At 44.8% G+C, this 27,316-nt stretch overlaps 1 protein-coding gene and 1 long non-coding RNA gene across 3 annotated transcripts in view; both read left to right on the forward strand.

Moving 5' to 3' along the window:
• Positions 1 to 241: 241 nt before the first annotated feature.
• LOC128085197 (uncharacterized) lies at positions 242 to 18,066 on the forward strand. The gene is made up of 4 exons (XR_008208836.1): positions 242 to 305; positions 5,416 to 5,554; positions 16,155 to 16,371; positions 16,480 to 18,066. It is a non-coding gene; the product is annotated as an uncharacterized LOC128085197 (long non-coding RNA).
• A 3,063-nt stretch (positions 18,067 to 21,129) lies between these two features.
• UBE2E1 (ubiquitin conjugating enzyme E2 E1) overlaps positions 21,130 to 27,316 on the forward strand; it is a 43,442-nt gene continuing 37,255 nt past the window's right edge. The window contains exons 1-3 of one of the 2 annotated variants that reach the window (XM_052692282.1): positions 21,130 to 21,246; positions 22,466 to 22,643; positions 24,827 to 24,877. In XM_052692282.1, the coding sequence (XP_052548242.1) occupies positions 22,492 to 22,643; positions 24,827 to 24,877 (203 nt within the window). In that variant the 5' untranslated portion in view covers positions 21,130 to 21,246; positions 22,466 to 22,491. Of the gene's footprint in view, positions 21,247 to 21,292; positions 21,378 to 22,465; positions 22,644 to 24,826; positions 24,878 to 27,316 lie in introns of those variants that run through there. The other variant, XM_052692284.1, reaches the window with a different exon arrangement.

Genomic DNA, 27,316 nt, shown 5'->3' on the forward strand with positions numbered 1-27,316 from the left:
TGTGTGTATTGAGAAGTTTAGAGTAGGTGACAAAACCTCTGATTCTTAGCAAATTCCATTAAACACCTCTGCCTCCCTGTATGGGAACTATCGAATCACAGCCTGATCCTCTGATTGATCACCTGAGGCAAGCACTGAGTCAGCCATGGGAGCACAGGTGAAGGCGATTCAGCTGTGCTACTGGAACGGGTGGAGCCTGGCTGCATCTCTCCTAGACCCCATTTAAGGGCTGACTGTCACTGGGGAAGGATCTTTCTCTGGGGATTGCTCCTCTTGGAGTCTTTTTCTGTAAGTCCAGGACAAAGGTAAGTTTTTTTTCCCCATTATTTCCAATTATCCCTTTCCACTGTAATAATCTTTCCAGCTATATGCTCTCTAAAGACCAGTCTAACTTCTCTGCATACTTGTCAATTATACATCTGTATACTCATTGATTATCCACTCCTAGATCTGGGTTTGACCCCATCCCCCAGGCAGTCAGAGCTTTCCATGATTGTACAGACACAGCAGTGAATTTTTTATTTCCCTGAAAGTACCGGTGTCTGCAGAACATCACACTGTTGATTTTTATATCTCAATTTTAGCTTTGTTTATCTTCTGAGAACAGTTATAAAAATAAAATCCAATATATATATTTTTTTCAAGTGCTGATGAGGATGGGAGTCTGGATGTCTCAGGGATTAGGTAATGGGAGAGAGAGAGAGTCTTTGGCTTTAAGTCATCCATTCAATTGCAGCTAGGTCAGACGTGTGTTAGCATTTATACTGTCCGCTATTCTATGTACTAAGAAGTTGGTGGTCTTATTCTGGTGCCTAGCTTGAAAGGAATGTATTGCTTATAATGTGAAGAAGATTTATTGGCAACAAAGCTGAGTATGTGAGCGTGGAAAACTATGCGGGCCTGAAACTTTTGGGCTCTGCCAGGATTTCACATCACTGGGAAATGCTGTGGATAATGCTGACCATGACACATAACTCTTACAGGTAACGAACCTAAGAAAAATGTCTTCTCAAAGGCAGTCATCATCACTTTTAAAGAGGATGAACATTAGTATTGTTTTCCTTTGATAATTAGAAGTTAGAGTAGATTCAAGATCTAACCCTACTCCTCTATGGCTTATACCAGTGTGTGAACTCCATGTCATTTTATGTATTGTTATCTCCACTGAAGATATTCTGTGGCTTCTTTCTTCCCTTCTGATGTCAGTACAAAATCTATAGTGCAGTATGTGCAGCCACTGTGAGGGCCTCGGACAGTTGTGTGGGGGTAAATGTGAATTGAGAGTAGTATGGGGAAAAAAAAAACCTTACCTTAATGGTACCTTTGTAACTGATTAGATTTAGTAATGGACTTGCAAATGAAGTTTAAACATTAATCTAAGAGCTCAATTAGGTAAGGTATTATGGTGCAGCAGAGATTTCTTCCATTCCCCAAGCAAGTAAAAAAAAAAAAAAAAAAAAAAAAAAAACCCTTAAAAATGAAGACAAAAATCAGCTTCTCTTCTTTCTTGTCTTTTGAGAGGTTTAGCAGAGGTTGTTACTGAATTAATGAAATACTATTGATTCATATATCCGTTCCAATAAGTGAAATGGAAAAGGATATCACTTCTGCTTCCTGCAGCAGTTTCGTATTGCAACTGGCGATAGTACTGAACCTCTATAGGCCTTAACATCTCCAAGAAAAGCAGGTTACATGCTCAGCAGAGAGATACTAGCAAGCCAACTGACTTTTTAGTCTAAGCTCATAAGGTTTCACTTTGCACTAAGAGTCATAAAGCATGCTTTCCATTATGATCTAGTTCCTGCACCCCATAGTGTCTGCTCCCAAACATTCAAATTTAAAGTCACATTGAACTGCAGTGTTTATAAGGGAATTAAGCACATTATTTAAAGTTAAGTGTGTGCTTTAATATAGCTCTAAATAGAAATGCTTTCCCGAATCCAGAATAGCAGCAAAGACTAATTCCTTCCACTGTAGCCTTGGTTGGCAGTATGGTGGGTTGGATGCCATAGTGTGTGCTGTGCAGCAGGTCGGACAGGATGGCTGGCTGCAGTCCTCCTTCATAGACCTCCAGCCTATGAATTGGACACATCGTCGATCAAACACTGACTTTCCAGATGGACTGTGTCCAGCGCAAGCGATCTGTGTTTAGAATAATAAGAGGGAAATAAAGACAGGCTGGGGTAATTAAACACAGGGGAGATCTTTTTCCATTCAGAGCCCCAGCCATCAATGTTTTGGATAACTTGTTCTATTAAAAAGCTATCTTGCTGTAGTGTATTTGAACAGCCCTTTATTCTGCACATTCTATTAAGGTTGCTCTAAAATTATTCCACTGAGTATTGCCAGCAGCTCTGAGACCTTTAGCATACAGCATTAAGTAGAAATGAATAAAGACTTGGCTAAAATAACACATGGCGACTCGCTTAAAAGGCGCTGTCAAGACATTTTATACACCTTTCTTTTCACTCTGCTTTGTTTATAATATTCCTCTGAAAAGCCTGGAAATGGCTGATTCCTCCCAGTGGCATTTGGGCGCTTACACTGCACAAACAGTCTGTCTTCAGTGGTGGTGTGCACATGCCTGGCTTCCGCCTGCTTGTGGCCTGGTGTGTGTGGCTGCTGTGCACCAGCAGCAGGGCTGTCTTGCTGAGCACTCCTCACAGTCATGGGATGGAGGCAGCACCTTGAGTGTGGGATTTGTAGACCCTAGAGGAAGACAGCAGTGAGACTTTAATGTCATTTCTTGGCTGGTAGTCTGTAGCATTGGTGTTCAGGTACTTGAATGCCCTCATGTTGCACAAACACAGGAGGTGTTGAAGAGTGCAGCTGCCCACTGCAGATCCCCACAACAAAGCTATGCTCAGAGAGAGATGCTTGCCCTAGATGCACTTAGTGAGGCCTCGCAGCCTTCAGCTCCTGTGGGGATGACAACCTGATGACACTCCTTGTCAGCAGGGTGACAACATTGCTGCTGCCTCAGTTTTCACACCCCACGGCTTCAGCTGGGACCCAGTCATGGGGTGAGTGCAAAGCAGCTTGGTGTCTAAGCTGTCTCCTTCAGTTGTGGGCTGACAGCCTCCACTGCATCATTCTGTGCAAGCTAGAAATTTTCCCTGGGTAGTGCTTTGAAGCAGGAAATTGTTTGCCTTGGGCCCCCCCCCACCCTCTTGCATTTGGCTGCTTTTGCAGCACATCCATCGCAGCTCCTCCTGCCCCTCTGTTGTTTGGCTGCCTTAGGAGAAGCAGGAATATGGAGCCAAATGACTGCATTAATGATTCAGTTCTCTCTGAGGTAGCACCAGTGCTATGACAGCTCTAATTATGGGAAAAAATGTGTTTAGAAATGCGGGGGCTTTTTATAAGACCCAAGGTCAGATTCTCTCCTGATCTATGCTAGTGTCAGTCAAGAGGATCTCAATGAGCCAGTGAGATCTGGTATAAAATACAGCCTTAGTCCTTTCCAGGTATCTCAATCAAGTGTAGATACCAGAACAGTTGCTTGTCAGCAGCAAAACCAAAACCATGCTGAAAGTAGCTGCTCAGCTTTTAGAGATCTATCCTCATTAGTGTAGGGGTTCCTCTTCTTCCGCTTTCTCCTTACCCAGGCCTGGAGCCACCTGCAGTGACAGTGGCAGCGCCTATTGTTGTGAGCAAGATATTAAAATCCAGATGAGGGAACAAAACTGGAGTTTCCCAAAATCAAAAAGTACCAGAGCATCCAAGATTTTCTAGATATGGGGCAGGGAGCAATTCCTTAACCCTTCACACATTACTGAGAGCAATGCTATCTACCAGCGCTACTTCATCTGCCTTTAAGAAGAAAGGCAACAGCTGTTTAATAGCACTATTTAACACTTCCTCACAGTTTATGACAAAATGGAAAGTGGAAATTGAACTTTTTTCAAAGATCATTGCCACTACTTTACCCACTTTTTCTAATTAATTGTCTGGTCCGGTCTCAAGAGACCTTGAAGAACAGCTCTTTCCAAGTACGTTTGTGTGAAAGCCCTTTTTGACAGCTTTTTTTTTTTTTTTTCCAGATTTGACAAGTTCCCATTTGTGAGACTCTTTCTTACTCTTTTCACAAGCCTACACATGAGTACTGCTTATCTTTTACTTTCCTTTCACCTGCCTTCCGTGAAGGAAGTCCTCCATATGAAGCTCTCTGGAAGCTGTCTACCTCAAACACAATTCTACAAAGATGAGTTTTCAGGGGAAGCCTTGGCATGAATTACTTTTGTAGTTTTTTGTCCATCAGTTACATTTTGACACATCATTCAATCTGACCTGCAATAAGAGATTGTTTAAAGAGAAAGCACCTTCTGTTTCCCTAAGGTTCTGGGTTCTCTATATACACCTCAGTATAGATACTTAGGCAAATCAATGTACTTTGATATATTCCTACCTGGAATCCTGCCTGGATGAATCCTACCAGGCATCCTGCCTGGATGCCTACCTGTGCGACCTGCTGTAGGGAACCTGCTTTGGCAGGGGGGTTGGACTCGATGATCTCTGGAGGTCCCTTCCAACCCCTACAATTCTGTGATTCTGTGATATACTTAAAGTGATTCAGCCCCAGCAGCGTCTTATCCTTTAAGTTCTCTTTGAATTACCCTTATGTCACATATTTCTCTCAGAAACAGAACTCAGGCTGCTGCTTGCATTATGAGGCATAACAAATAGCCACCCGTAAGATGGGAGATTTTACCCCTCCCTTGGTCCATTGCAAAAGGAAGGCAATATAACTGTAGAATCAGATACATCAAGTCAAGTATTGGAGGCAGCTGGTGGATGATACGTTGGTAGTGGGACCAAACTTGTCTTAGAACTTCTCTATTTATGAGTCACCTTTGAGACATCACTGAAGCTTTTTTGAGTGTATTTCATTCAAGACAGACTTATGGAGTTGAATTTGGTCTTCATACCTATACATATATACACACACATACACGATGTGAGACTATATATATTCTATACTATATATATAGTAAGCACACACTGCTTTGGTTGGCTGCTCTTCAGATTCAGGACACAAAAGTCAATGGTTTCATAATTCACCAACATTCCAGCCTTTCCAGCCTCTCAAACTATAATTGCTCTCTGTATTTTGTAAGAGCAGACTACAAGACCCACTGTCACTTAACAGTGCCTCATAACAGTGAGTACTGAAGTTGTACATTGCATTAAACTGCAAAATTGCAGCCAATAATGACGGCTGAAAGCCTATCTCTGACAAAAACACAAATATTGCTCATTAAACATTATGGGAGAGGACTATAAAAATCTTGCCTGGTCTCTCATTTAAGCAGTAAACAGCACAGCCAAAGCACCTGCTCCAAACAGCTCTGTAAATCTCTCTGTAAGGTATGGCATCCAGCACTGAACAATTAATTTGTCATCATGTTTATCTAGATTTTGAGGAAGGAAAGAGACTCCTGGTAAACCAGCCTAAATGTTTCTGGTGGTGCTCAGCCACCAGCACCCTGTCAGAGACCTCAACAATTCTGCACCCGACTAGGAATCACAGCTGCTTCCAGCAGTCAGCACTCTGGTAGGTAACATGATTCCCCCATCCTTTCCAAGGTAGATCACTTGCTAAAGTCAAGGAGAATTTGGCATCTGTACTGGCAGCCAGTTTGGCCCTTCAATATAAAGTATCAGTATGCAACTTCTGTGCCACTTGCCAACAAGGATTTGCTTTTACGGGAGGTATCCCTGCACAAAAAAATCACTAAATCACGTTAACAGTTTCATTGGTTATGTCGGTGAGAAATCTGTGTACAGACCATGCCAGAAGTTTAGAATTTTAAATACTCCTATTAGACGTTGTTAGTTGGCTAGGAATAAGTTACTATATTCAAAAGTCCCCCCCCACAAGATAAACCATTCTTCAGTAGTTGCTAAGCCAGTGAAATTGAAGACAGCCAGCCTCCAGTTCAGCATGCACCTTCACAAGAGAGAGCAGATCTCCTATGCTGCTCAGCCTGCACTCCCCCCAACCAGATGTGAGGCTTTTCAGGATGAGCATGAGATGCATGCATTCCTGATCAATCTTCCATTTGCAGACTTGTAAAAAGCCTTTAGCCATACATGGATTAATTATACATCACACACTGCTTTTGCAATCAAGAAGTAATATCACAGTTTTCCTGCAGAAACACCTTCATTTTGATGCAGCCTTGTAGGTCAGCATCTTTTCCTATAGCTGTGTTGGTAATCTTGAGAGAAGAGAGTGAAGAAATAAACTTACTAGAAATGTTTCATAGATTTCATTTTCTTGCTACAAACTTATATTTAAAATAATTAGGCTAAAAATATTGCTTAGGCACCTCACACAGGGCACCTAAATCTCTCATAAAAACATAAAAATGACCAAGTAGTAAGATGTACCAAGCTTCTCATATAGCTTCAATACTTTTGAAAATCAGGCCATTTAGGTAGCAAACAGGCACATTTGGAATGGTTTGCCTTAATTAGGTCCCTGGCGTTACACAGATTATTAGAAAAATAACTAAAGAAGCATTTTCATTCAGCAGGCAAAACATAATGCAGTGTTAAACTATTAAGCATAATTTGCATGAGACGTGGTATGCACACACAACTGCCTCTGTTTGAACTTTACAGTCTTTCTGTATAATATACTAGTAATAATTTCCCCCTTGTAATACTCAGTAGGCTTCTATTGCTTTGAGGGATATTAGGTACCTCTTTTGTAGGTAAAATGACAACTGCAAATGAATGGTAAGATTGTGTAGCTGAGTGGATAAAATACTTTAAATCATGGCACTATGATAAAGACACCACTATAAAGGTTGCAAATCATTTTTCACTTTAAGGTCAGAGTCTATGATTCCACTAACATTTTTAGATAATTTAAGTGAGTTCATTCTGTTTTAAATGTATCACAGATCTATATCGATATAAAGCTTTCTGTGCATGCAGAGACCATGCTCCTATTCCTTAGTAAGGGAAGATGCAACACTCTGTCTGGGATTGCAACTCAGGAAATTCTTTAATTTGGCTCGAACTGTCTTGAATCCATCCTGGATTCTTTCTCCTCCAGCTCAAGTGGTGTGCTCTCTTTTTTGTTGTTGTTATTGCTGTTGGGGTTTTTCTTGTTTTCTTTTTTTAATCACAGGGCCATCTTGCAGTGATAATGATCCTCATGACCTTAAGTATAAGGAGGAGGATCCCTTACCTTAGATACCTATCTCATACAAGACTAGTGGATTGCAGATTTGGAAATTTTCATGGAATTTATATGGGAGAATTATGCAGGGACTTAAGGGATTGTAAAAGAAATATTTCTCAAAGGTATTGCTGTGCTATTAGGAGATCAGTCTTCTACCAGGCTATCTGTCTGCACTAGGAAAAATAAAGTCCATGTTAAAGACTACCTGAGCCATGCCAGTGGGCTGCATGCAGGAGCAGGCAGGGCTTGGTTTCTGTCATGGAAACCTGTTCTCACTGCTGCTGTGAAAGCAATATGAGTTTTTTCAGTGTCTTAGCTCCGTAGAACCTGATGTTAGCTTTGTCTTGACAAATGCAACCTGAATGCTGTGATTTCCTCTGCATCATTAGGGAGGGATGACTTCAGGAAGGTGCTTTGACACGCTGGGAATTTTTCCAAGTCAACTTCTCACAGAAAAGAGTGAAAACAGCTAAAGCATTTCTCTTAGTGATGTCCTTGAGTCAAAGAGGAAGTTTTTCAGGGAAGTGCCCTGACTTCAGGAATTTCAGCATTACCTTCAGCTAAATCTAAAGGTTTGTGGCAGGAGCTCTATTCAGGTGGCCAAATTCTACTCCATACATGTATTTCTGCGAAGACTTGCATATCTTTCTCTTGAATTTAGAACTGTAGAATCGTAGAACAATCCAGGAAGGGACATCAAAAGATTATTGGAAGAGTTGGTAGAGGAAGGTTGGAAGAGACCGCCAAGACCATCTATTCCAACTGTCAGCCCATCCCATACTTACTAAGCCATGTCCCTAAGTGCCACACTTACACATTCCTAGAACACCCCTGGGAATGGTGATTCCACCACCTCTCTGAGCAGCCTGTTTCAGCTCCTCACAACTCTTTCTGAGAAGAAATTTTTCCAAACACCCATCCTGAACCTTCCCTGGAGCAACTTGAGGCCATTCTCTCTCATCCTATCACCAGTTATATGGGAGAGGAGGCCAACCCCCACCTTGCCACAACTTCCTTTCAGGCAGTTGTGGAGAGTGATGAGGTTTCCTCTGAGCCTCCTGCAGACAAAGCAATCCCAGCTCCCTCATAAGCACTTCCCCATAAGCCTTAAGTCCATAAGTGTTCCAGTCCTCTCACAGCTTTGTTGTCCATCTCTGGACACACTCCAGGGTCTCAATGTCTTTCTTGTAACAAGGGGCCCAAAACTGACCACTGCACTCAAGATGGAAAAAATAAAATAAGAAAAAACACAGTCCCCTGCTACCACAAGTCATGCCATTGAGTTACCTGCATCTGGAAAAATCACAGGACTCAGCACACCCAAAATGCAAGTAATGAGTCTCACTCTGCCTGATCATGGTGTGTCTACTGCCAGGTAAAATCACCAGATCCAACCTTTGGTGAGAAAGGGAACTTAGATGACTCTGCACCTTGCACGATACATCTTGGGGGAAAGAAAATAAGAAATGTATTATGGCAAAGCGGAAGCTCTCCCGGAGCAACTTGCAGCCAGTGCCCCTTGTTTTCGCCATGAGGTTTCTTGCAAAGAGAGGCTGGAAGAGCTGCGGGGCTGAATTAAACCTCGGATTAACGCCGGCGCGCTTCGAGCTCCCCCTCCTGTCGCCGAGTCGGTGCCGAGCCCAGCCCGACTCCGTACAGCTTGGCTTGGCACCAGCTAGGCACAGGAGCTTTCCAGAGTTTGGGAGAAGATAGGGGTGTTGAGAACCAAGGAAGGAGGCTGGGGAGGGAAGCTCGCTTTTGGAGCTGAAGTCATTCGTTAAAGGTGAGCACAGGGTAAAATGAGTCAAGAAGCTGCTCACTGCAGACTGAAGGTAGGAGGGAAGAATTTAATTCACTGCTTGTGGGCATTCACCAAAGCCTGAGCACAAGTCTGAGAGAGAACAACGTGTGTTTGTGCTGCCTGCAGCCCAGCCAGGGAATTCCATCACAGCACGGGTACAGCAGGTGGGAGTTTCCCCCAAAAAAATCCCACCTCAGTCCCCATCTCTAAAATCCAACAAGGACATCCAGGGCCACGAAGAATGTGGGGCTGCCAGAGTATAGTACAAAACCCACTTGTCCCTTCCCAGATCAGGACACCCGGTGGGACAGGTTAGAAGTACCATCAAGGAGCACTCACCACGGAGCAGCCCCTTCCTCTGAGTCAGAACTTTGAGCCTGTTGGTTTCCGTCAGATGCTTGTGTTACTGTTACGGTATCTAAAAACAAAGCAGAGTTTTAATCTTAGAAACAAGAGATGGGGAAACCTTCCAGCTGTGAAAGGTTTGACTCAAAAGGCAAAAAAAGCACCCGGTTGTTCCTAGTCAGCCTCAGAAACCAGAGAAAGCAGAATCCCCACTTCCCAGCCACCTCCTTCGCCTTGGCATCAGGCTCCTCTCCCGAAATGCGAGTGGGTGGAGGTGTACTCACAGGCTGCAGGGAGTTCCTGAGCCGGCAGGCTGCCAGCTTCGGGTTTTCTTAACTGTTGCTTCCACTGTCAGCCGCCGAGATTGTAACAGTGGCATTTTTAATAAGGTGAGGGCAAAAATTAAAAAGAGGCCATCAGATCAGGCAGCAGCCCTGGGACAATTTGTAAGTTGCGGTTAAGAGAGGGAGATACAGGAGATTTGCCGAGTTCAAAGGTCTTCATTATTAACGTTCCAGTAGCTGACTTGATAGATGGTCTCTAGCCTGTGTCCTCTTATCCCTTCCACTTTCCTTCCTAAAGACAAATGCTTAAGACAAATCCCTAGATGGAGGGATAGGATCTGTAATAGATTATTTCTTATTACATAGAAATTGGTTAATAATTTACTAATCCAATTTCAGTGTTTCGCCCCCCACTTCAATTAATCTTTAGAATATAAAATAAATGCTGTTCTTCGTTCTTCCAATGCTAATGAAGAAAGGAACTAATGAGGAGACCTGACCTTGGTACCTTTTGAAAGATGATGTAGCTGCATAGGAGTTAATTTTCTTTTTTTCTCTCCTTTTATTTACTTGTTCTCCTTGAATGCAAAATCCACCCATAAAACAGCAAGCTGTACAAGATGGTTATGAGCCTGATTTCAAGCATGTCACACAAGTCTTGCTTTAGCAAAATTCCATCTCCTGCAGAGTGTTACAAAATCATGCATATCTACACTCTTCCACTCTGGAGATAAATATTTTATACAGACACTTTATACAAAGTCAAAGTCAAATAAAACAAGATATGAGAACTTTTACACAGTGCCTCAAACTGCTGTCCACCACTCTGGAACGGCGCTTTAAGATTTGGCAGATGTAGAGAGTGATTTATTTCTAACAAATTCAATCTGTGGCTCTGTGGCCATAATGCATTTCAAAGAGATTTTTTTAATTGTATCTGTCAGGAATTACACAAGTATAGTCAATCCAGCCTCCTGACAACCCTTCCAGTTCTGTTTCCTGTAGTTCTATTACCTTTTTTTTCTTAACCTTCTCTTTTTCTACCCTATCCCTCCCATCAGTACTTTGAGAAATGCTTTCAGCCCTGGCAGTGCCACTGTACCCAGGAAGCACAGCAGTCAGCAACTGATGGATGCTTGTCTGCCAGCACACAGGTGCAAATTAGGAAACCAGTTCAGCTCCCAGCCAACAGACTTCTGTTCCTGCAGCATGTTGTGTCATCAGTGGCACAGGCTTGGAGGTAAACACTCAGGGCACTAAATGACACATCTGAGCGTTCAGATGCTTTTTGCCAAGTGTGATTTCACACCTTGGGGAACACAAACAAAAAAAAAACAAAAAAAAAACCCAACCTGTCAACAAAGCTCCAAACAGCAACATTTCCGTATTTTTACTTAACCACAGAATCCCTTTCCTCAAAAGAAAAATGGTAGTGGTGTGTGGTCAAAGTCAATAAGCATACTTCTTGTAATCCCCTCTGATACATGGAGAAAGCAGCCTTCCTCCCTGACTTGTAGGCTTGCTTAAGCCTGTCTCATTACAGAATCAGGGTAGGGCATTAAGCCATTTAAGAGGGGCCAGGATGCTGTCCTTGCAATGAAAGGGAGCAAAGGTTCCACTCAGAATGGGCTCTGCCAAGAGAAATCCTAACCAGCAGGATAGGACTCCTTGCAGCAAGCTGCTGGCATCCTGTGCCCAGGAAGGAAAGTGCTCAGAGCTGTGTCTAGCTGGAGTTTGCTCCTGAGGGCTGTGTAAACGATCACAGTCTGGGAGGCTGTATCCAGCTTTGCTAGAGGCTAACACTCATGAGCTTTTCTCTTTGCACAGGGGCAGGAAATTCTCCATGCATCTTATTTTCTGCTTTGCCTTCAAACACAAGAGAAGGCAGGGCTTGGTGTATAAAGTTTACTTTACAGATTTCTAATTCTACAAGCAAACACATCTATACACTGCAGAGCAGACCCCCTAATACATTAGAATTGAGAATCATCCCAGATCTTCAGCAGTATGGAAGTAAGATTTTCCAAATGACTGCGTAAATTGGTGTCTCCAAAAGCGCTGTAAACGGATCCATTGGGCTTGACTCCGAACTCCCTTTGTTCCAGCAAAAAAATCTGAAGTAAACCTGCTGAAGTCAATAGAATTATCCCAGTGCAAAAACAGAATCTCTCTTTGCTTTTTTTTTTTTTTTCTTTTTTTTCTCTTTTACTGTGCAAGCTGATCCCATAGCTACAAAGAAACCGAAAAATCCATACGTACAAACTCTATTGGCCAGGCTATCTTATTGTGAAACCTACTATATATCCCAACCTTATAAAAAATCATTCAAGTGTGACGCTGTCCTCTCTCTTCCTTTTCTGATAAGTGGAGAGCAAGGGCTGCCAATAGCACATAAACTAGAAGACACGAAAATAATATTGCACAGCAGGAGAAAAAGCATAGCTGAAAGGAGATCAAGGAAGCTAAATTAAAGAAGATCGTAATATCTGAGTGACACAGCCACAACACAAGGATGCAGCAGACATTATGGCAACTAAAGGATTCTTCCATTGGATACCTGGGAGTTGCAGAAAGCAGCAGCATTTCCATTAATGAGTTCCTTCCAGAAAATCTGCTACTACTCATTGACTTGGTTTGAAACAGATCAAGCTAATAGTAAGAAAGACCCTTATTGACTTCATCATCCAGTGTGTGAGGCCTGATGAATTTGAATATAAGGCTAGTGAAATACTCTCATGAAGAATGAACCTGCACTTTCCCAGAGTGCAGAGGATTGCATTGCATTGTTTGTCCTGTGTGACACTATATATTTGAAAGGATGGTGTCATCTTTCTGTGACACCACCAAAAAATAAATGGGCATATTTTTGAGGTTAGCAAATGTTTAAAATATAAACAGTGGCAGAATTTAGAAGTGCTATTGGAGAGGTGTTAGTCCTGTCTCTGCTATTTGTAAAATCTCCACTTTCCTTGACAACAAATTCCTAGGAAAAATGGCAATGTTCCATTTTCCATTTTGTTATTAGCCATTTAAAAAAAAAAATCCTATGAATAAGCCTCTCTTGTCAGCCTGTCCAATAAGGACCTCCTGTAGTTTGTAGTGTCAACACACAAATTCTGGAATTTGAAATGTACACCTCATTTCTGGGGGTACATCAATTTGTGTGCAAATTCTCAATGAATAAGTGAAAAGATTTCTCTCTCTCCTCCTGACTACAACTGGTGGAGGAAGTGCTCTTAGCATCTGTTGTTCACTGTCCCTTTCATTATTATTTTTTTTAACCCCAGTTTTCCAAAGAAACCCTTCCAAGGTGTGGTACAGTTGCCACCCAAAATGCCACTAAGCTGCACAGTTCTACAGATATTATATTCTGAGATAAGAGGCTTGTTTTTTGCATTTGCTTAAGTGACCACAGATGACTATTGGTAGATGTCTATCTAAATCAAGTCCTATAAAAATATTTTGTGACTTGTGATACTGTCCGAGAAATAATTCAAACCTCTTGAAACAAGAATTAGGTTTCTGCAATTACGTTACTGTGACCTGTTCACAGGCCTTAAAGCCTGGCTATGTTTTAAGAAAAAATAGTTTCTCTCCAGAGAGCTGCTATTTTTCTCATGCTACCTGGTGCAATAAATAGCAGCTCTCAAAGAACAGGGTGGGACAGGGGAGGCTGCAGAGTATTTGCTATATTACTGATCTCTTGAGAGAAAGCTGCTTCCACTGGCATTTGCAAGGCATTTCAAGAACAGCCTGTAAGTCAGAAAGAAGCAAGAAATAATTAGAAGGAACTAACATAGTGTTGTTTGCTAGAGAAGCAACCACTTGGAAAGAAGTGGGGAAGAGGAGTTAAGCATCCATTTTATACTCTTAGAGAAAATGTGTTTAAAAAGAAGGATGACACTTGACACCCCAGACAGAATTCAGGGAGTCACTTGCAGGGAGTTATGAAAAGCCAGAAACAAGGAAGAGTGTGAAGAAGAAAAAGCAGAAGATGTAAAAGAGAAGCAAAGGACTGTGGCCAGAGAAATATGGAGAAAGAGCCTATGTAGGGCTCTGAGGAGAGAGAAATGTAAGGGTAAGTCAAAGAGAGAAAGAGAATGCAATGAATTATTTGAGAAAGGACTGCAAACACAGCATGAAAGCAAGAACCTGCTGCTTCAGATCTAACTCTGTAGTAACACTGAATTAAAAGATTTGAGAAGCAACTTCACCATACTGTGAATAAAGTTTCCCAAAGTACATCTGTACAATAGTAGAGTTTATTATATTACGTAATGTTCTATAATTATACTGATACAGTCCTCATGTGAACACTACCAAAGTGAGACTTTTTTCAATTTTGGCTTATGTTACTCTGGAAAGGGTTCCAGTCGAACTGGAGAAAATATTTTTACATCGAGACAGCAGTTCATAGGCAGGATGATGCTTGTTTATCTATACTTGTGTAGTTGTATTCAGGTGAAGTGTGAAATGTGCCTGTGTGGACAAAGCCTGAAATATCTAGCTGTCCTTCAGGCCACTGACGTGACATTCTTTAGCTTAGCAAGAAACCACATTTCAAAGCTGCCTTTTATAATTGTATAGGAACAGAGCAGAACAATACAACACTACCCAACAAAACAAAATCTCTATTAGTATTCAGAGGTGTTTAGGTTTCCTAAGCTTCTACTTGCTTGTAAGCAATTGCTGAAGATGCTACACGGACTTTCTATGATCACGAATGTGAGAAGGGATAATGAGCAAACAGTGTGTGTGAAGTCTTGGTCCATGCTGTGAACACTTCCGTAACCTTTGGCACTTGAGAGTTACCGTGGCCTAGATCAGGGGAAAAAAAAAAAAAGGGACAGTGGCTTTTAAGAAGTTTTGAAATGAAAGGCTCACAAATGCTGCAGTTTTTAATAGCATGTACCTTTTTGTTTTAACTATGGAAGTTATGTGGGAAATAGGAAGAAAAAAAAAAGATGTAAGTGTTAAATGTAAGTAATAGTTAAAAAACTGATGCATGAGCTATCCTTTGTTTTCATGTGCTGGTCAGACCAAAAAAAAAAAAAGAAGAAAAGAAGTGCCATATACTGGCTTCTCAAGAATGTAGCATCAGGGATCTGTACAAATCTGAGTGCTTCTATTGCTGCCTTTTGAAGGGCTCTGTAATAATAAGGAGGCCTAGGGAGAAAAATTGCAGTTGAAGACCATTGAAGTCTTGAACTGTAGTCAAACCACAGAGTGAAATTACTAAGCCCTGAACACCTCTCCTGATCCTTCTCTGTTGAGAAGAACCTTTGTTAGATGAGGAGGCAGAGGTTGAAAGAGTCAATTGAAATCCTCACTAAATACATTTTCTGAGAAGTTAGGACATGTGGATTTTTACCCTGCATGGATTTACAAATCCATAGAATTGGAGCAGACAGAGAATAACTCTTTTTTTTTTTTTTTAGTAGAAAGAATAAACTAGAATAAGATTATTACCAATTCAGTGTATAAGCAAGCAAAGCAGATTTTCTTGTGCTAACCCATCTGAGCAAGAGTGACACATACTGTGACAGAGAGAAATATTTGAAAGGGCAGAAATAAAGAACTGTAGGTATGAAGTATTACTTATACAATGAGAAACTCCTTTGTCTCGGATACTGGGAATGTTATTTTGTCCATTTATTGCTGAGTTCTTAAATAGCCCACTCAACACTATAGACCAACATTTTGTAGGACTTATTGTGGATCTGCATCTCCACAATGAGCAAGAGAAATTCCAAGGTACATCTTCAGAGACTATGATCAACCTGTAACATTCTGTCGACAGTATGAAAAATACTTTCCTTTTCATCTGGATTTCACAAAGCACTCAACAAAGGCAGAGGCATAAGCCATGGGCGTACGCTATTAATGAGCCATTCCCAGCAGTTCTCTTCTGTGACTATTTTGTTACAAGACAGACACATTTCAAGGTTAAGTTTACACCAGAAAAAAAGCTCTGAGGATTGTTGTGCAGGAAGTTGTACGGACAAAACACAACATCAAGAGCTGCACTTCATGTTGGCAAAACTGTTCTAGATTGGCTTTTTCTCAGCTACATCTGGTATTACACCAGGAATGTCCCAGTCTATTTGTTACTGTAGTGGAAAGCATCGAGTACTGGTTTTGTCCAACAGTGGCCATTGCCACTGGCTATACAGTGGTGACAAATAAAAAGCAAACTCATGTTTAAACAGCAACTTGGATTTTTTTGTAAGTTTGCGAAAGTGGCAAAATATAGTGCATTTGCTGTTGTTCAGCCCACTGCCTCCAGAAGTCCTCTTGTCTGGGTCATGTTGGCCAACACCTTCCACCCCTCCCAGGACTCTTGCCAATAGCAATGCCGTCGTCCTGGGAGCCTTCATAGTGCAGGACTGATTGATGACAATCCATCTACTTCTTAATCTACTACAATAATTTCACTTTCTTCAAGATCTGAGCACTGCTGCCAAAAAAATGTGGTATGTAGACATGGAAAGCTGATGACAAACTATAAAGCAGTACCTTCTGTAAACAGAAAAAGAAGCAGAAACAGGAAAAACATCTGAACTGAGGAAGCACACAGTGCCAGGAGGAAAAAGCTGAGGAGTATGGAATACTGCAATCCAGGGAGCCTATGCACTGCAGAAACAGAGAAAAAAAAAAGCCGAGACAGCTACCACAAAGCCCAAAGGAAGCAGAGACCACTGGGGAATCAGCTTTCTGCAGAAAAGCAGATCCATCGGACACAAAAAGTAAGTGACAGAGAAGTCTAATGAGTGACTATGAGTGAAGCTTGTACAAGCACCTCAATTTACATTTTCAGTTTAACTCTCAGTTAACATCATTCTCTTCTTTTATAGGAGGGAAAATGAGAATCAGCAGAGTGATTGCTAGAGACATCAACAGAAGAAGAATCATATATCTCACAGTGCACAGCACTGAGTACTAACTATGGATCTGGTAAACTGAGAAAGCAGTGAATCATTGTATCTTCAAGGTAAAGCAATTTTAAGGATTAATCCAAGGCAGTTTCTCGTGAAACTTCTTATGATGTTGCAAAACTGAATTGATCTCGTCATCTTTAGCTTTTCAGTTACCAAAATGAACCACATCCCATTGCAGGAGAGGCATGAAAGGAAGCAGCATAGCAATAGCATAAAGGGATGGCTACACATAACTATACTTCCTCATAAGCCTTTGGAATCGATTTCCAGCCACTCTCCAGTCTGTGGGAGTTTGGCCAGGACTTTAATAAGGCCAAAATCTGTAATGGGACTTTCTGCTCACACAACAGTCTCACCAAGGCCTTCAGAGAGCTCCCAGTACTAGTCTCAAACAAAACAAAAAGCAAGCAGCAAATAGCAGTGGTCTGACAAGGAGACCAAAGTTTTTCCCTCCACAATAAAGTTCTCTCTGGCACTGGAATAAAAGCAAAGAAAACAAGTCTTTTTCTATCTGTGGACCCTTCTATAAAGAATCGAACTGAAGAAGATGTAGCTCTAAGGACTTAAAAGTCATACTGTTTGAGAAAATTACAGCAACGGAAGTTGGGCTGCATCACTAAGATATGGCAAGAGAGTTGTGAGCAGGAAACTGTAGAGTAACCCTATAGATTCATTACCCTTTTGTCACTGTACTGAGCACTTACATTTTCTGTTACCTTTTCTCTCATTTGAATGAAGTTCCTTCCTCTTTTGGCCCAATTCAGAGTTTCTGCCTAGCTTTATTCAAATAGCTTTGTCGTGAATCTTGAGCTCATCACGGATTTTCCTTGCCATCTGACCTTATGTCATAGAGTCACACAGAAAAGACAAAGTGTGTCATCACAGGACTGTGCGAGATAGCAACATGCTTCTGGCCTTCCCGCAGCCACTGACATGCAAGACATTAGTAGTGAGCTGACATCAGGAGAGCCAAACAGATGATCATTTTTTTCTACTCCCCACGAAGCCTGATGCAAAACTCACTGGAACTGCTGAAAATATGAAGGGCTTTGGCTTGGGCCCAAATAAACCAGCCAGGAATAATGCTGAAAAGATATCTGAGATGGTACAAAGGAACTAATCCTAGTCACCTTTCCCTAGCATCAGGCTCAATTTGATTTGAATTGGCTAGATTCTGCTGTGAATTAAGCTCAAAGCCCCAAAGGCAACTTGACTCCAGTCATCTAGCCTTGCAGCCTCCTCCAAAGTCTATCCAGAGGGAAAACTGACTAGTCTTATTCAGTTGCTGCTTAGAGCTAGCACCATAGATTAAAAAAGCTTGGGGCACACAAAAAGTGAATAATCTGGATCATTTTTTCTCTGCAAGTCCTTCGTACAACTTGTCCATAATAATAAGAGTATTAATAATTTTAAAAAGTTAGGAGACATAAAGAGGAAGCACAAGTAAGAAGGAAATCTGACCTGATGAAGTGTGTACGCTTCACAGGAAAGAAATAGAAGCAGATCATGGGCTTTCTCAAAATTCTCAAGATGGGGAGACATTGGATGAGAGGAGCTAGTTCACCTATTTGCTAGAAAATACAAAAGGAACTTTTTCTAGACTCTTGCAGTGCTTCAGTGCCTGTGCAGGGCTGGTAGGATAATCATGGGTGAGAAAGCTGCAATAACATCTCAGGGCACAGAAGCTGGATCCTTGGGTCTAGCTGGATCCTTGGGTCTCTTTCTCTCTCTGGTGAGGGGTATGGTGTGACTAGCACAGGAGAGCAGCACATTGCCTGGTCCTGGCCATGAGCTAGAAGATGAGCCATAACATACAGTGGGAGCTGTCACTGAAACAGCTGAAGAGAAGACGTTAGTAAATACTTTCAGAGAGTGCATTTTTGGGTAAGCTTCAAAGTAAGTAACAACTGGTGCTGGTTATCATAATACTTCGAACAGACTTACTAAAAATCATATGTTGTGGAAAAGGTCAGTCTGCAACAAACTTGATAGCATAAGAAAAGTATGTGTGTGCAAATTTGTAAAAATCTTTGTTTTCCCTGCACCCTGTTACAGAAATGAAGGGCTTTCATTATTAATATCAGTTGTCTTACTCGACTTTCAGGCAGGTTTCCTGTGATGACAGGAAAAGGCTAGAGGTTTGTTTTCAGTGAAAGTGAAGATCTTCTGTTTTTAAAATTTGTTCCATAAGAAGTGGCATTTGTGAAGCCAAGTGATTTGTGTCCTCTCATCTCCCACGCCCATTGCTTGTATCACCAGTCTCATCCTCCAAAGTTCCATGCACGAGTTAGGAGGACAGTGACAGACTGCTAACTGCTGGGAAGCAGAGAGTTAAATTCGGTCCCCCTTTCATCAACAAGGGACACAGAATGATCCAGATCACCCAATTTTATTTAAATGCCAGTTTTCATGACGTATTATTTCACCACAGAATCATAGAATCATTTGAGTTGGAAGGGACCCTCAAAGGTCATCTAGTCCAACTGCTCTGCAATGAACAGGGATACATACAGCTACATCAGGGTGCTCAGTGCCCCATCCAGCCTGACCATTTCCTGTGAGGCCTTTGTCAATCGTGAATGTATCAAAGCTCTACGTTTTCTAAAGGACTTCACAAGTGCCATTCGAATAGGTAAAACTAGGTGGGCTGGCTCTGCTTGCCAGCTGTTTGTGGAGGACAATTCACCATGTCCTAATACGCAATGCCAGAGATAGGAAAGACTGGCAGCTGGGAAACAAACAAAACAGCAAGTGTGAAATTGCAGTAGAATTCCTTCTTCTATTAGCATGACTCTTACAATGTCATTGGCGTGCCTATCTAATATCCTTCACTGTTCAACCACACGGGAGACCGGGCAGCAAGTTTGTTGGGGAGTCCGGGGATTAACCCAGGAGGTGAAACAAGCTTCACTTCGGTGTCCATCTGCCCCCTGTTCCATCTGCATGGGCTACGCCCGAGAGAGCAGTGCCCCAGCTCCTCCAGCCCACCATCACGCATAGCCTCTGCGAGACAGCCGGGCAGAGGCCGGGCCGCACAGCAAGCAGCACGCGGGCCCCAGACGGGCAGGCCGGAGGGAGCCTTGCTGGGCTCTCAGCCCGCCGCACCCCTCAGTGGCGAACCGCGCACCGCCCGCTGGGGCCATCTTGGCGTGCGGGGTCGGGCGCAGCGCTACCCCCCCGGCCCCGGGAGACCCGGCCGCCTCCCGCCTCACCCCGCACCTGGCAGCCGCGAAGCAGCGCTGCATGCCCCGAGCTGTCCCGGGGCCGGGCGTCCTTTCGCCCCCCCGTTTTGTCGTGCAGCCCCCTCGCCCTGCCGAATCGCGGTGACCCCGCTCCGCGCCCGCAGACCGCCGGTCCTCCAGCAGGAGCAACGATGAAAACACAAAGTCCTATTAATTATGATGATGCACGGTGGCGACAGCCATTGTATTTTCGGCCGTCAAGTAATTCGAGACGGGATCCCTCGGTGCGCGGTGGAAAGTGGCGGCGCTGAGCCAAACTGACCCCGGGTGCAGCCCGCGGGCGGCCGCTTGGCGTGGCTCCGGGCCGGCGTGGGCTGCTGGCTGGGGGTGCCGGCTGCCACAGCCACGGTGCTTCGCTTCCCGGGGCGGGCAGGGAGCGAGGGATCGGCCGCCAGTATTTCGGGGAGAAGAGTAAGGAGCCCGGAAAGCACAATGCAACAGCACCCCAGCCGGCTGACTGCTGCTCCCGCCGGGGACTCGGGGAAAAATAAATATCCCCGATAGTTTTACCTTTGGAAAATGGAAGGGGATTTTTCTCACTGAGGCTGCCAAGCCCCGAGCCCAGGATTTCGTTCCCTCTCCTAGCAAGCGCTGATGACATCACGAAGTGCCCCTTCTTTGTGTGTCAGTGATGTCACCGAGTGCAGCGTGGGGGACAATGGAATCCTGAACTCCGGGCGAAGGCGAGCGCTGCTGCGGGCTCGGGGCTGACCTGGGGGGCAGGGGACATCCAGCTGTTGCGGTGGGGCCGGAACAGGTGAGAGCTGACGGGGCTCCTTCGGGGCTCGATGTGTGGGGGTTTGGGCTGGGCTCTTTTTTTTTTTTTTTCTTACTGCATTCCAACTGAGACAGGTGAGAAGTTGCTGCTGGTGCTGGAGGGACAAAGCAGGTGAGAACTGAGAATAGGGGGAAAGCAAAAAGCACCCCCCCTTACCCCCCTCGGACCCAACAGCACCGGCTCAGCTCAGCCTTAAAGAAGCAGCTTGCCCCTCTCTCAGCCACCTGCTTCCACCTCGTCCCTTTGGGGCTTTGGCACTGAAGCGCAGACGGCAGCCGGGGTTAACCCTCACAGCCGGCACCTCTGCAGCGCACTTTCCCGAGGATCCCCATTACGAACTCCCGTCCCCTCCGATCGCCCCTTTCTTCCTTCCCCAGCACCCGCCGAAGGGGAGGGGGGAGGCTGCGGCTGCCGGGATCCCCACCAGCCCCGGAGCGGGGCTCCCCGAGCTCCCCCCGATTCCCGCTCGCCGCGAGGCCGCGCCGGGTGTCGCCCCGGCCCCGCCGCCCCCCAGCCCCGCTCGGCGGTGGGGGAGGCAGCTAGGGAAGCCATTGCCTGTTTAATAGTTGCTGTTGCAGCACTTCCGCTTCTCTCCCAGCGAGAGAGACACGAGTGGCCAGGCCCAGCCGCACCGAGGAGGAGCAGCCAGACACAAAGGGAGAGGTACGGGGACGGGGCAACCCTCGCCGTCCTCCCCGCCGCTCCCGGGGGCAGGGGCGAGGGGCAGGGCCGGCCGCGGCCCGGCGATGGGGCGGGAGGCGGCGGGGCAGGGGGATCGCGCCCGGGGCTGTCAGGTACCGCTGTCCCCCCTGCCCCTCGCTGCCCGGCCTGCGGGCCCTTCGCCGGGGGAGTGCGTCCGGCTCCCCCGGCCCCCGGCTCTCCCCGGGCAGCGGAGGGGGCGTCCGGCGGGGGGCTCCCCGGGGGCAGCGGCCTCGGGAGGAAGGCGGCCCGGTGCCGGCCCCCCCGGCACGCCGCCGCTCGCCCTGTGCCCGCCGCAGCCCCCCCCCCCCCCCCGGCTCCCCCCTCCCAGCGTCCGCCGGCTCTGCCGGGTGCCCCCTCTCTCCCGACGGCTCCCGGCTCCCTTCGGGGCCAGCCCTGCCCCGCGGCGCCCCCCGCTCTGCCTCCTGCCCCGGGCTGCCCGCATGGAAGAGCTGACCCCCTTCCCCCCCCCGCTGCTCCCCGGGCCCTCACCCCGCTAGGCCTTGGCCCTGCTTTTCCTCTCCCCCTCCCCCCCACTCAGCACAGCCCCGCTTGCCGGTGTGCCTTGCAGTGCAGCGGGCCTCAGTGGGCCCCCCCATATGCTCTTGTCCCCTAGCCCCCCTGTTTCTCTGGTCCCTTTATGCCCCACAGTGCTCCCAACACCCGATCCAGCAGGCGTGGGTTTTGATCCAGAGGGCACAGGTTTTGCTCAGAGATCCTCCTTTGGGATCTCACCCCGATGCCCCACTTCCATCCCAGTGCTGGCAGTAGTCACCCTCAGCCCATCCCTTCCCAATTCCCTCCCACCGCAGAGGCCCAAGCTGCTCCATTTTTGTCCCTTGCACCCTAGACTGGCTGTTGGTAGGTTCTGATGGCTTCTCTTGCATGGGAGATTAGAAGGAATTGCTGTGAGCTTCCCTGAGCCTTGTGCTTGTCCTTGTTCCAGTCCCTTCTTTCGCTGCTTCCTGAGAAGAAGCTTTGAAAGTCCCTTTCTCCTTCAGCGTTAATGGTGCAGGAGCAGCTGCTGCTCCTCCTGCCTGACTGTAGCGCCTGAGGAGGAGAGGGAGACACGAGGACCCTTTAAAGGGAGTATAGCCTAAACACAGAGTGAGATTATCAGCTGCCTTTCTCTGTGTGTGTATTCACCGTTTGTTCCCCACGCCCCGTGGTGTCTCCTCTCCAGGTTGGGGTTGTGGTGGGGGGGTCGCTATGTCGGATGACGATTCGAGGGCCAGCACCAGCTCCTCTTCATCTTCATCCTCCAACCAACAGACAGAGAAAGAGACAAGCACCCCTAAGAAGAAGGAAAGCAAAGTCAGCATGAGTAAAAACTCTAAGCTGCTGTCTACCAGTGCCAAGAGGTGAGGCTGCAGTCAGTTTTCTCACTGATTTGCTGCATCTTCTCTCCTTCCTCATTTGATTTTGCTGTTCCTCTGCTGATCTCTTGTTGCTCCCATTCCTCATCTCTATCACTTATTTTAGTCTTATATTAGTCTTTCCACACTGAGCTGCCATTGTCTCACTTTTTCAGCCTCACTGTGTAGTGAATGTGCCCAGATTTCCTGTGCTCTGGGCTCTTATCCTGCTTCAGCCTCAATTCCATCCCAAGTGTTTTCCCGTCTCTTCTTTCACCTGGCTATTATGCTGCTCCCCAATTATCTCCAGTCTCTTTCCTTTTCCTTGTTTGTGTCAGCAATAGGGATGTAGGATTGGTATGTAGGACCTTCATTCCTTCTCTGCTTCTGGCAGCTCTGTGGTCCTGGGTAAAGCATTTAATTTCAACATCAGTCTTCCTCTCTGTAGATTGGGATGAATATATAATGGATTTTTTTTTTTTTTTTTTCCTGCTCTGAGGATTAATTAATGCTTGTGAAGAATTTTGAGTTTGCTTGATGAAAGGGAGATTTGGGGCTTTATTAAACCACCTGCACTGGAAGGGTGCATATAATCAGTGGAAGTGGTGTAATGTAGCTCTAAATCTTCCCCCCTGAATGTATTGCTGCTTTTCTGACTGTTCATCGCTTATATTGAATTTTTGGTGTATGACTCGATGTGAAGTAAAATAAATAATCCACTTGCACATCCACTTGTGCACATTCTGCTCTAAAATAGGTTTTGCTTATGGCACATAGTGTTTTAGGGGCAGTTTTTGAGGATGAAATCGTTTTTGTTCCAAAGTAATGTCTATATGTGAGAGAAATGCTATGACGGTCAGCTTTCTTCATCAGCACACACTTTTGGAGCCATTCAGGTTTTTTTGTTGTTCTTTTTTTTTTTTTTTTTTTTTTTTAAAAAAAAAAAAAAAAGAGCTGTTATTCTTTCCTATTTATTCTGTTTCACCCAAGTCCAGCATCATCCTGCTCCAGAGAGTTAAGCTGACAAATGGAAGTTTTCAAGCTAACTGAGAGTGCTCCAGTAAGAATAATAAACCATCTCAGTGCAGAGCTTTGCCAAGCAGCACAGAGAGGTTATGTCTTCAGGTGTGAAAAGTGGCTGGGGTTTTATGCAAATGTCCTGTCATCACAGCTAAGTTCACTGTGGCTTTGTGGGGTTAAGGCAGTTTGGTTTTTCCAGATCTCCACTCAGCACGTTTCCATGGCAAGCTCGTAGATAGCAGTAAGTGGTGTTTACATGTCGTGCCCTAAACTATTTTAAAAAGAGGATAGTTTTACAAGCCTGCTGATTGTAAGTATGAAAAGGTTGTGGCTCTCATGCATGACAAGTGGAAGAGAGGCAGGAGACGCTGGCATAGTTTAAAGGAGGAGAGAGGGTGGGGAGATCCGGAGGGGAAGCTTGAGTGACAGTAATGGGACTCCAGGGAAGGGGATGATAGCTGGTTGGGTATTTTGTGGCAAAGGCAGTGTGGTGCTGAGCCCAGAATAGTCCGGGCAGGGAGCACTGGGTGTTGTCTGAGCGTGGTGAAGGGAGGGAGCGTCTGGCATTCTGGGGGGAGGGATGTGGGGATGTGGTATGGCTCTTAGGGGAGGGAAAAGCTGCAGGAGTGTGCTGGAGCCTCGGAAATAGATACTCCCTTTTCTTTAAGTGTCCTCAGGAATTTTGCAGTTGCTCACTCCCTTGGGACTGGTGTTTCTTTCTCAGGGTGATGATGAGCAGCAGAGTGGATCCAATTTGGTGATGACTGCTGCTTTCAGTCCAGCAAGACAAATTTTCTTTTTGACTGTGGTTTCCTCCAAGCCCTTGGTGCATCACATTCGCAGAGGGATCCCCCTCACTTACAGACTGGCTGGCAGACTAAAGAGGACAATCTTTTCCACTGCCCTTGTGGTTGGAATTGTTGTGGGAGTGCAGAGTGATGCACCTCTCTGGGCTCAGTTTGCAGTGCCTGTCTGCCTTTCTGCCTCTGTAATAGGGTGTCTGTGCTGCTTAGTGTGCTCAGATGGGTGGGAGGCTATAACTGAATGTTCCTCTGCTTTACGTAGTGTTGCAAACTCGTGGTGACATTATATGTCTGTAAGGCGTAAGTGTTAACTGCTGTCCTACACAGTGACTTACCTTTGTTCCTTTTTTGCTTTTATTGCCACAGGATTCAGAAGGAATTGGCTGACATCACCTTAGATCCACCTCCCAACTGCAGGTTGGTGTTGATTTCTTCTCTGGGGAAGGCAGGGGAAGAAGAGGAGCTGAAACATGCTTGCGTTTCTTGTAGCTGTCCTCAGAGGTCCTGAGGAGGGCAGGGGAAGGGCTGCTCAGCTGAATGGCTGACAGTACTTTTTGCATGCTTGGACGACTTTAAATAGTTTCCAGGTGGGGGGGCCTCCAGAGATTATTATATGTGTGCTGATATGTTTACTGTTTGTTTTGGGGATTGTTTTGTTGATGTTTTCTAACAATTGCATTTGTATCTGTCATGCTGCTTTGTGTCTATTTCTGAAACTAGCCTGTAAAGAAGAGTATGAAACTCTCCTTGTTTGTTTTTAGTTTTTTTTCTGGTTTATAAATCTATTGCCTGGCTGCTCTAATCTTACATAAATAAGAGTCCTGACAGAGAAGCAGAAAATAGCAAAATGCTCTGAGCTTTTTAGTTCAGAGTTCTTTTCTAAAGAGTGTCTTACAGTGGAAGTGTGAATTCATCACTCAGTGGGTGCCCTACAGAAGCACGCGCATTAGCCTATGAAATAACAAGCAGGGCTGTTTGGTTGCCCTTTGTGGAACAGCTTGTTTTTAAGTAAGTTTTAGGAACTTGTACCTTTTGTTTAAAGCATCTAGCAAGTTGATTCAGTTCACTGGTTGGTGGCCCGAGCCTCTTTGCTTTTGGGGAGGAGGCAGTAGTAGTGTAACATCTTTGGTTATGCTTGTTCATTCAAGAGGAAAGTTGCTTTCAGTCTGGTTTGTTGCCAAAGCACAACTCTGTTCCTATTTTCTTGCTGTGCCTGAAGTAGGTTTGAGGCCTTTTAATGTTGATGATAGCAGCAGTTAGGGAAAATTCTGTTTATAAATAACTGTTTAATTTGGTCTCTTTGGTACTGAGGTGTCACCATAAATGCACGTGGATAGTTTTATTGAAGCATTTTGCTATTGTTGGTCTGCAGGGCAGCACTGACGCACAGGTTAGCTTAATGGTCCAGAGCCACTCTTTCAGTATCAGTCCCAAGGCACGTAATTAGTGACATAAGGAATAAGTTGAGGCATGTGAGTACAGTAGAAGTCAAGATTGATACTAAGATTTTCGTAGTGCTTGGAAGATAACTGACGTTATAGCAAGAGATTTCAGAGGTTAATATTGTTTTGTTGACATTAATGACTACCTGTGTATTACCAGAGCTCCAGCTGCTGGTTTGGAAGTGTCTGTCCCGTCTGCATCCTGACTCAATGTCAAGATGAAGTCCACATGCTTCCTCCTCCTCTCACCATATCCTGATTTTTTATTTATTTATTTATTTTTTCATGGGGAAAAAAAAAGCCCAGAAGCATGTCTCAGAGAGGCATTGAGCCTAGCTTGTTCTGTATATAACAGTCTGGGTGATTGAGGTGCCAGGACTGCAGTCTGAATCTATCCCAAAGTTGTGATAATGTACAAGTGTGTCAGATTGCAGGCTTCACCTGAAGGTTTGTGTAAATAATGTTAGATCCTTAATTTGTTCCTGTTTGAATTGGCATCATTTGCAGGTAAAGCAGAGCTAGCAGACTATCTGTCAAAATAGAATATGGCTGTGAATTTTTTAATTACATAGACAACTGTGGATAATGCACTTAAGGCCTGCGTAGTAAGTTTGTGTTGTTTCACCCTTTATAAATATTTCTAATAGCAATAATTAGTTCATAGTGCAGTTAGCGATGATTAATTCTCACCTGTAATGTAAGTATTCTGCATTCTTTCCAACCTGCAAATGAGTGACAGTGAGAGCTGGCAACTCTTGCAAACAGTATGTGAAACTGGTGTAATTGCTGCTGTGTCTCTTTGTGTGTTGGTAAGTAGGAAAACATGAATGGAGAGGTTTTGGCTTGTGTGTGACCAAAGAAGTTTTGGTATTGCTCAACATGGGGTGGAAGCCATCCTACTTCAATAAAGAGAGTGCCAAGAGTGAAGCACTGCTCTGCTTATGGCTAACAAGGTTCAGATTGCACGCTCAAGCACAGGGAGTTTGCTTTTGTAGCAGGTGTTTGGTAAAAGGGTAGGCAGGTACTGATTGCCACAACACTGGGGTGAGTTTCAGCTATCACAGTCATGGAGAAAACTCGGCTTTGCGGGAAAAAAAAATAGTTGGTGAGGGTGAGGATATGAAGCAAGTGAGAAAACTGTGCTGCTGCATGATGTTTAAAGCTGCCAGAACTTCCTCTGGGGAAGCCTGCTAGCATTGTCACTGCTTTCCTTTATTTTTCTTTTTTTCCTATGAGTGTTACTGGCACGCTGTGAGGAAGGTATTAAATGCAGGTTTTGGAACTTAGTTTCAATTTCCATCTTCACTGCTTTGCCCATCCTTGATTTCCCTTTGCCCTCAAGCCTCTCACCCCTCTGCAGCCTTTGCCTCTGCACGTATTTTCAGGTCTCACTTTAGGGGTGCCAGAGTCTCAG

Source organism: Tympanuchus pallidicinctus, unplaced genomic scaffold (assembly GCF_026119805.1).
Source record: "Tympanuchus pallidicinctus isolate F22 unplaced genomic scaffold, pur_lepc_1.0 scaffold3, whole genome shotgun sequence".
NCBI lineage: Eukaryota > Metazoa > Chordata > Aves > Galliformes > Phasianidae > Tympanuchus > Tympanuchus pallidicinctus.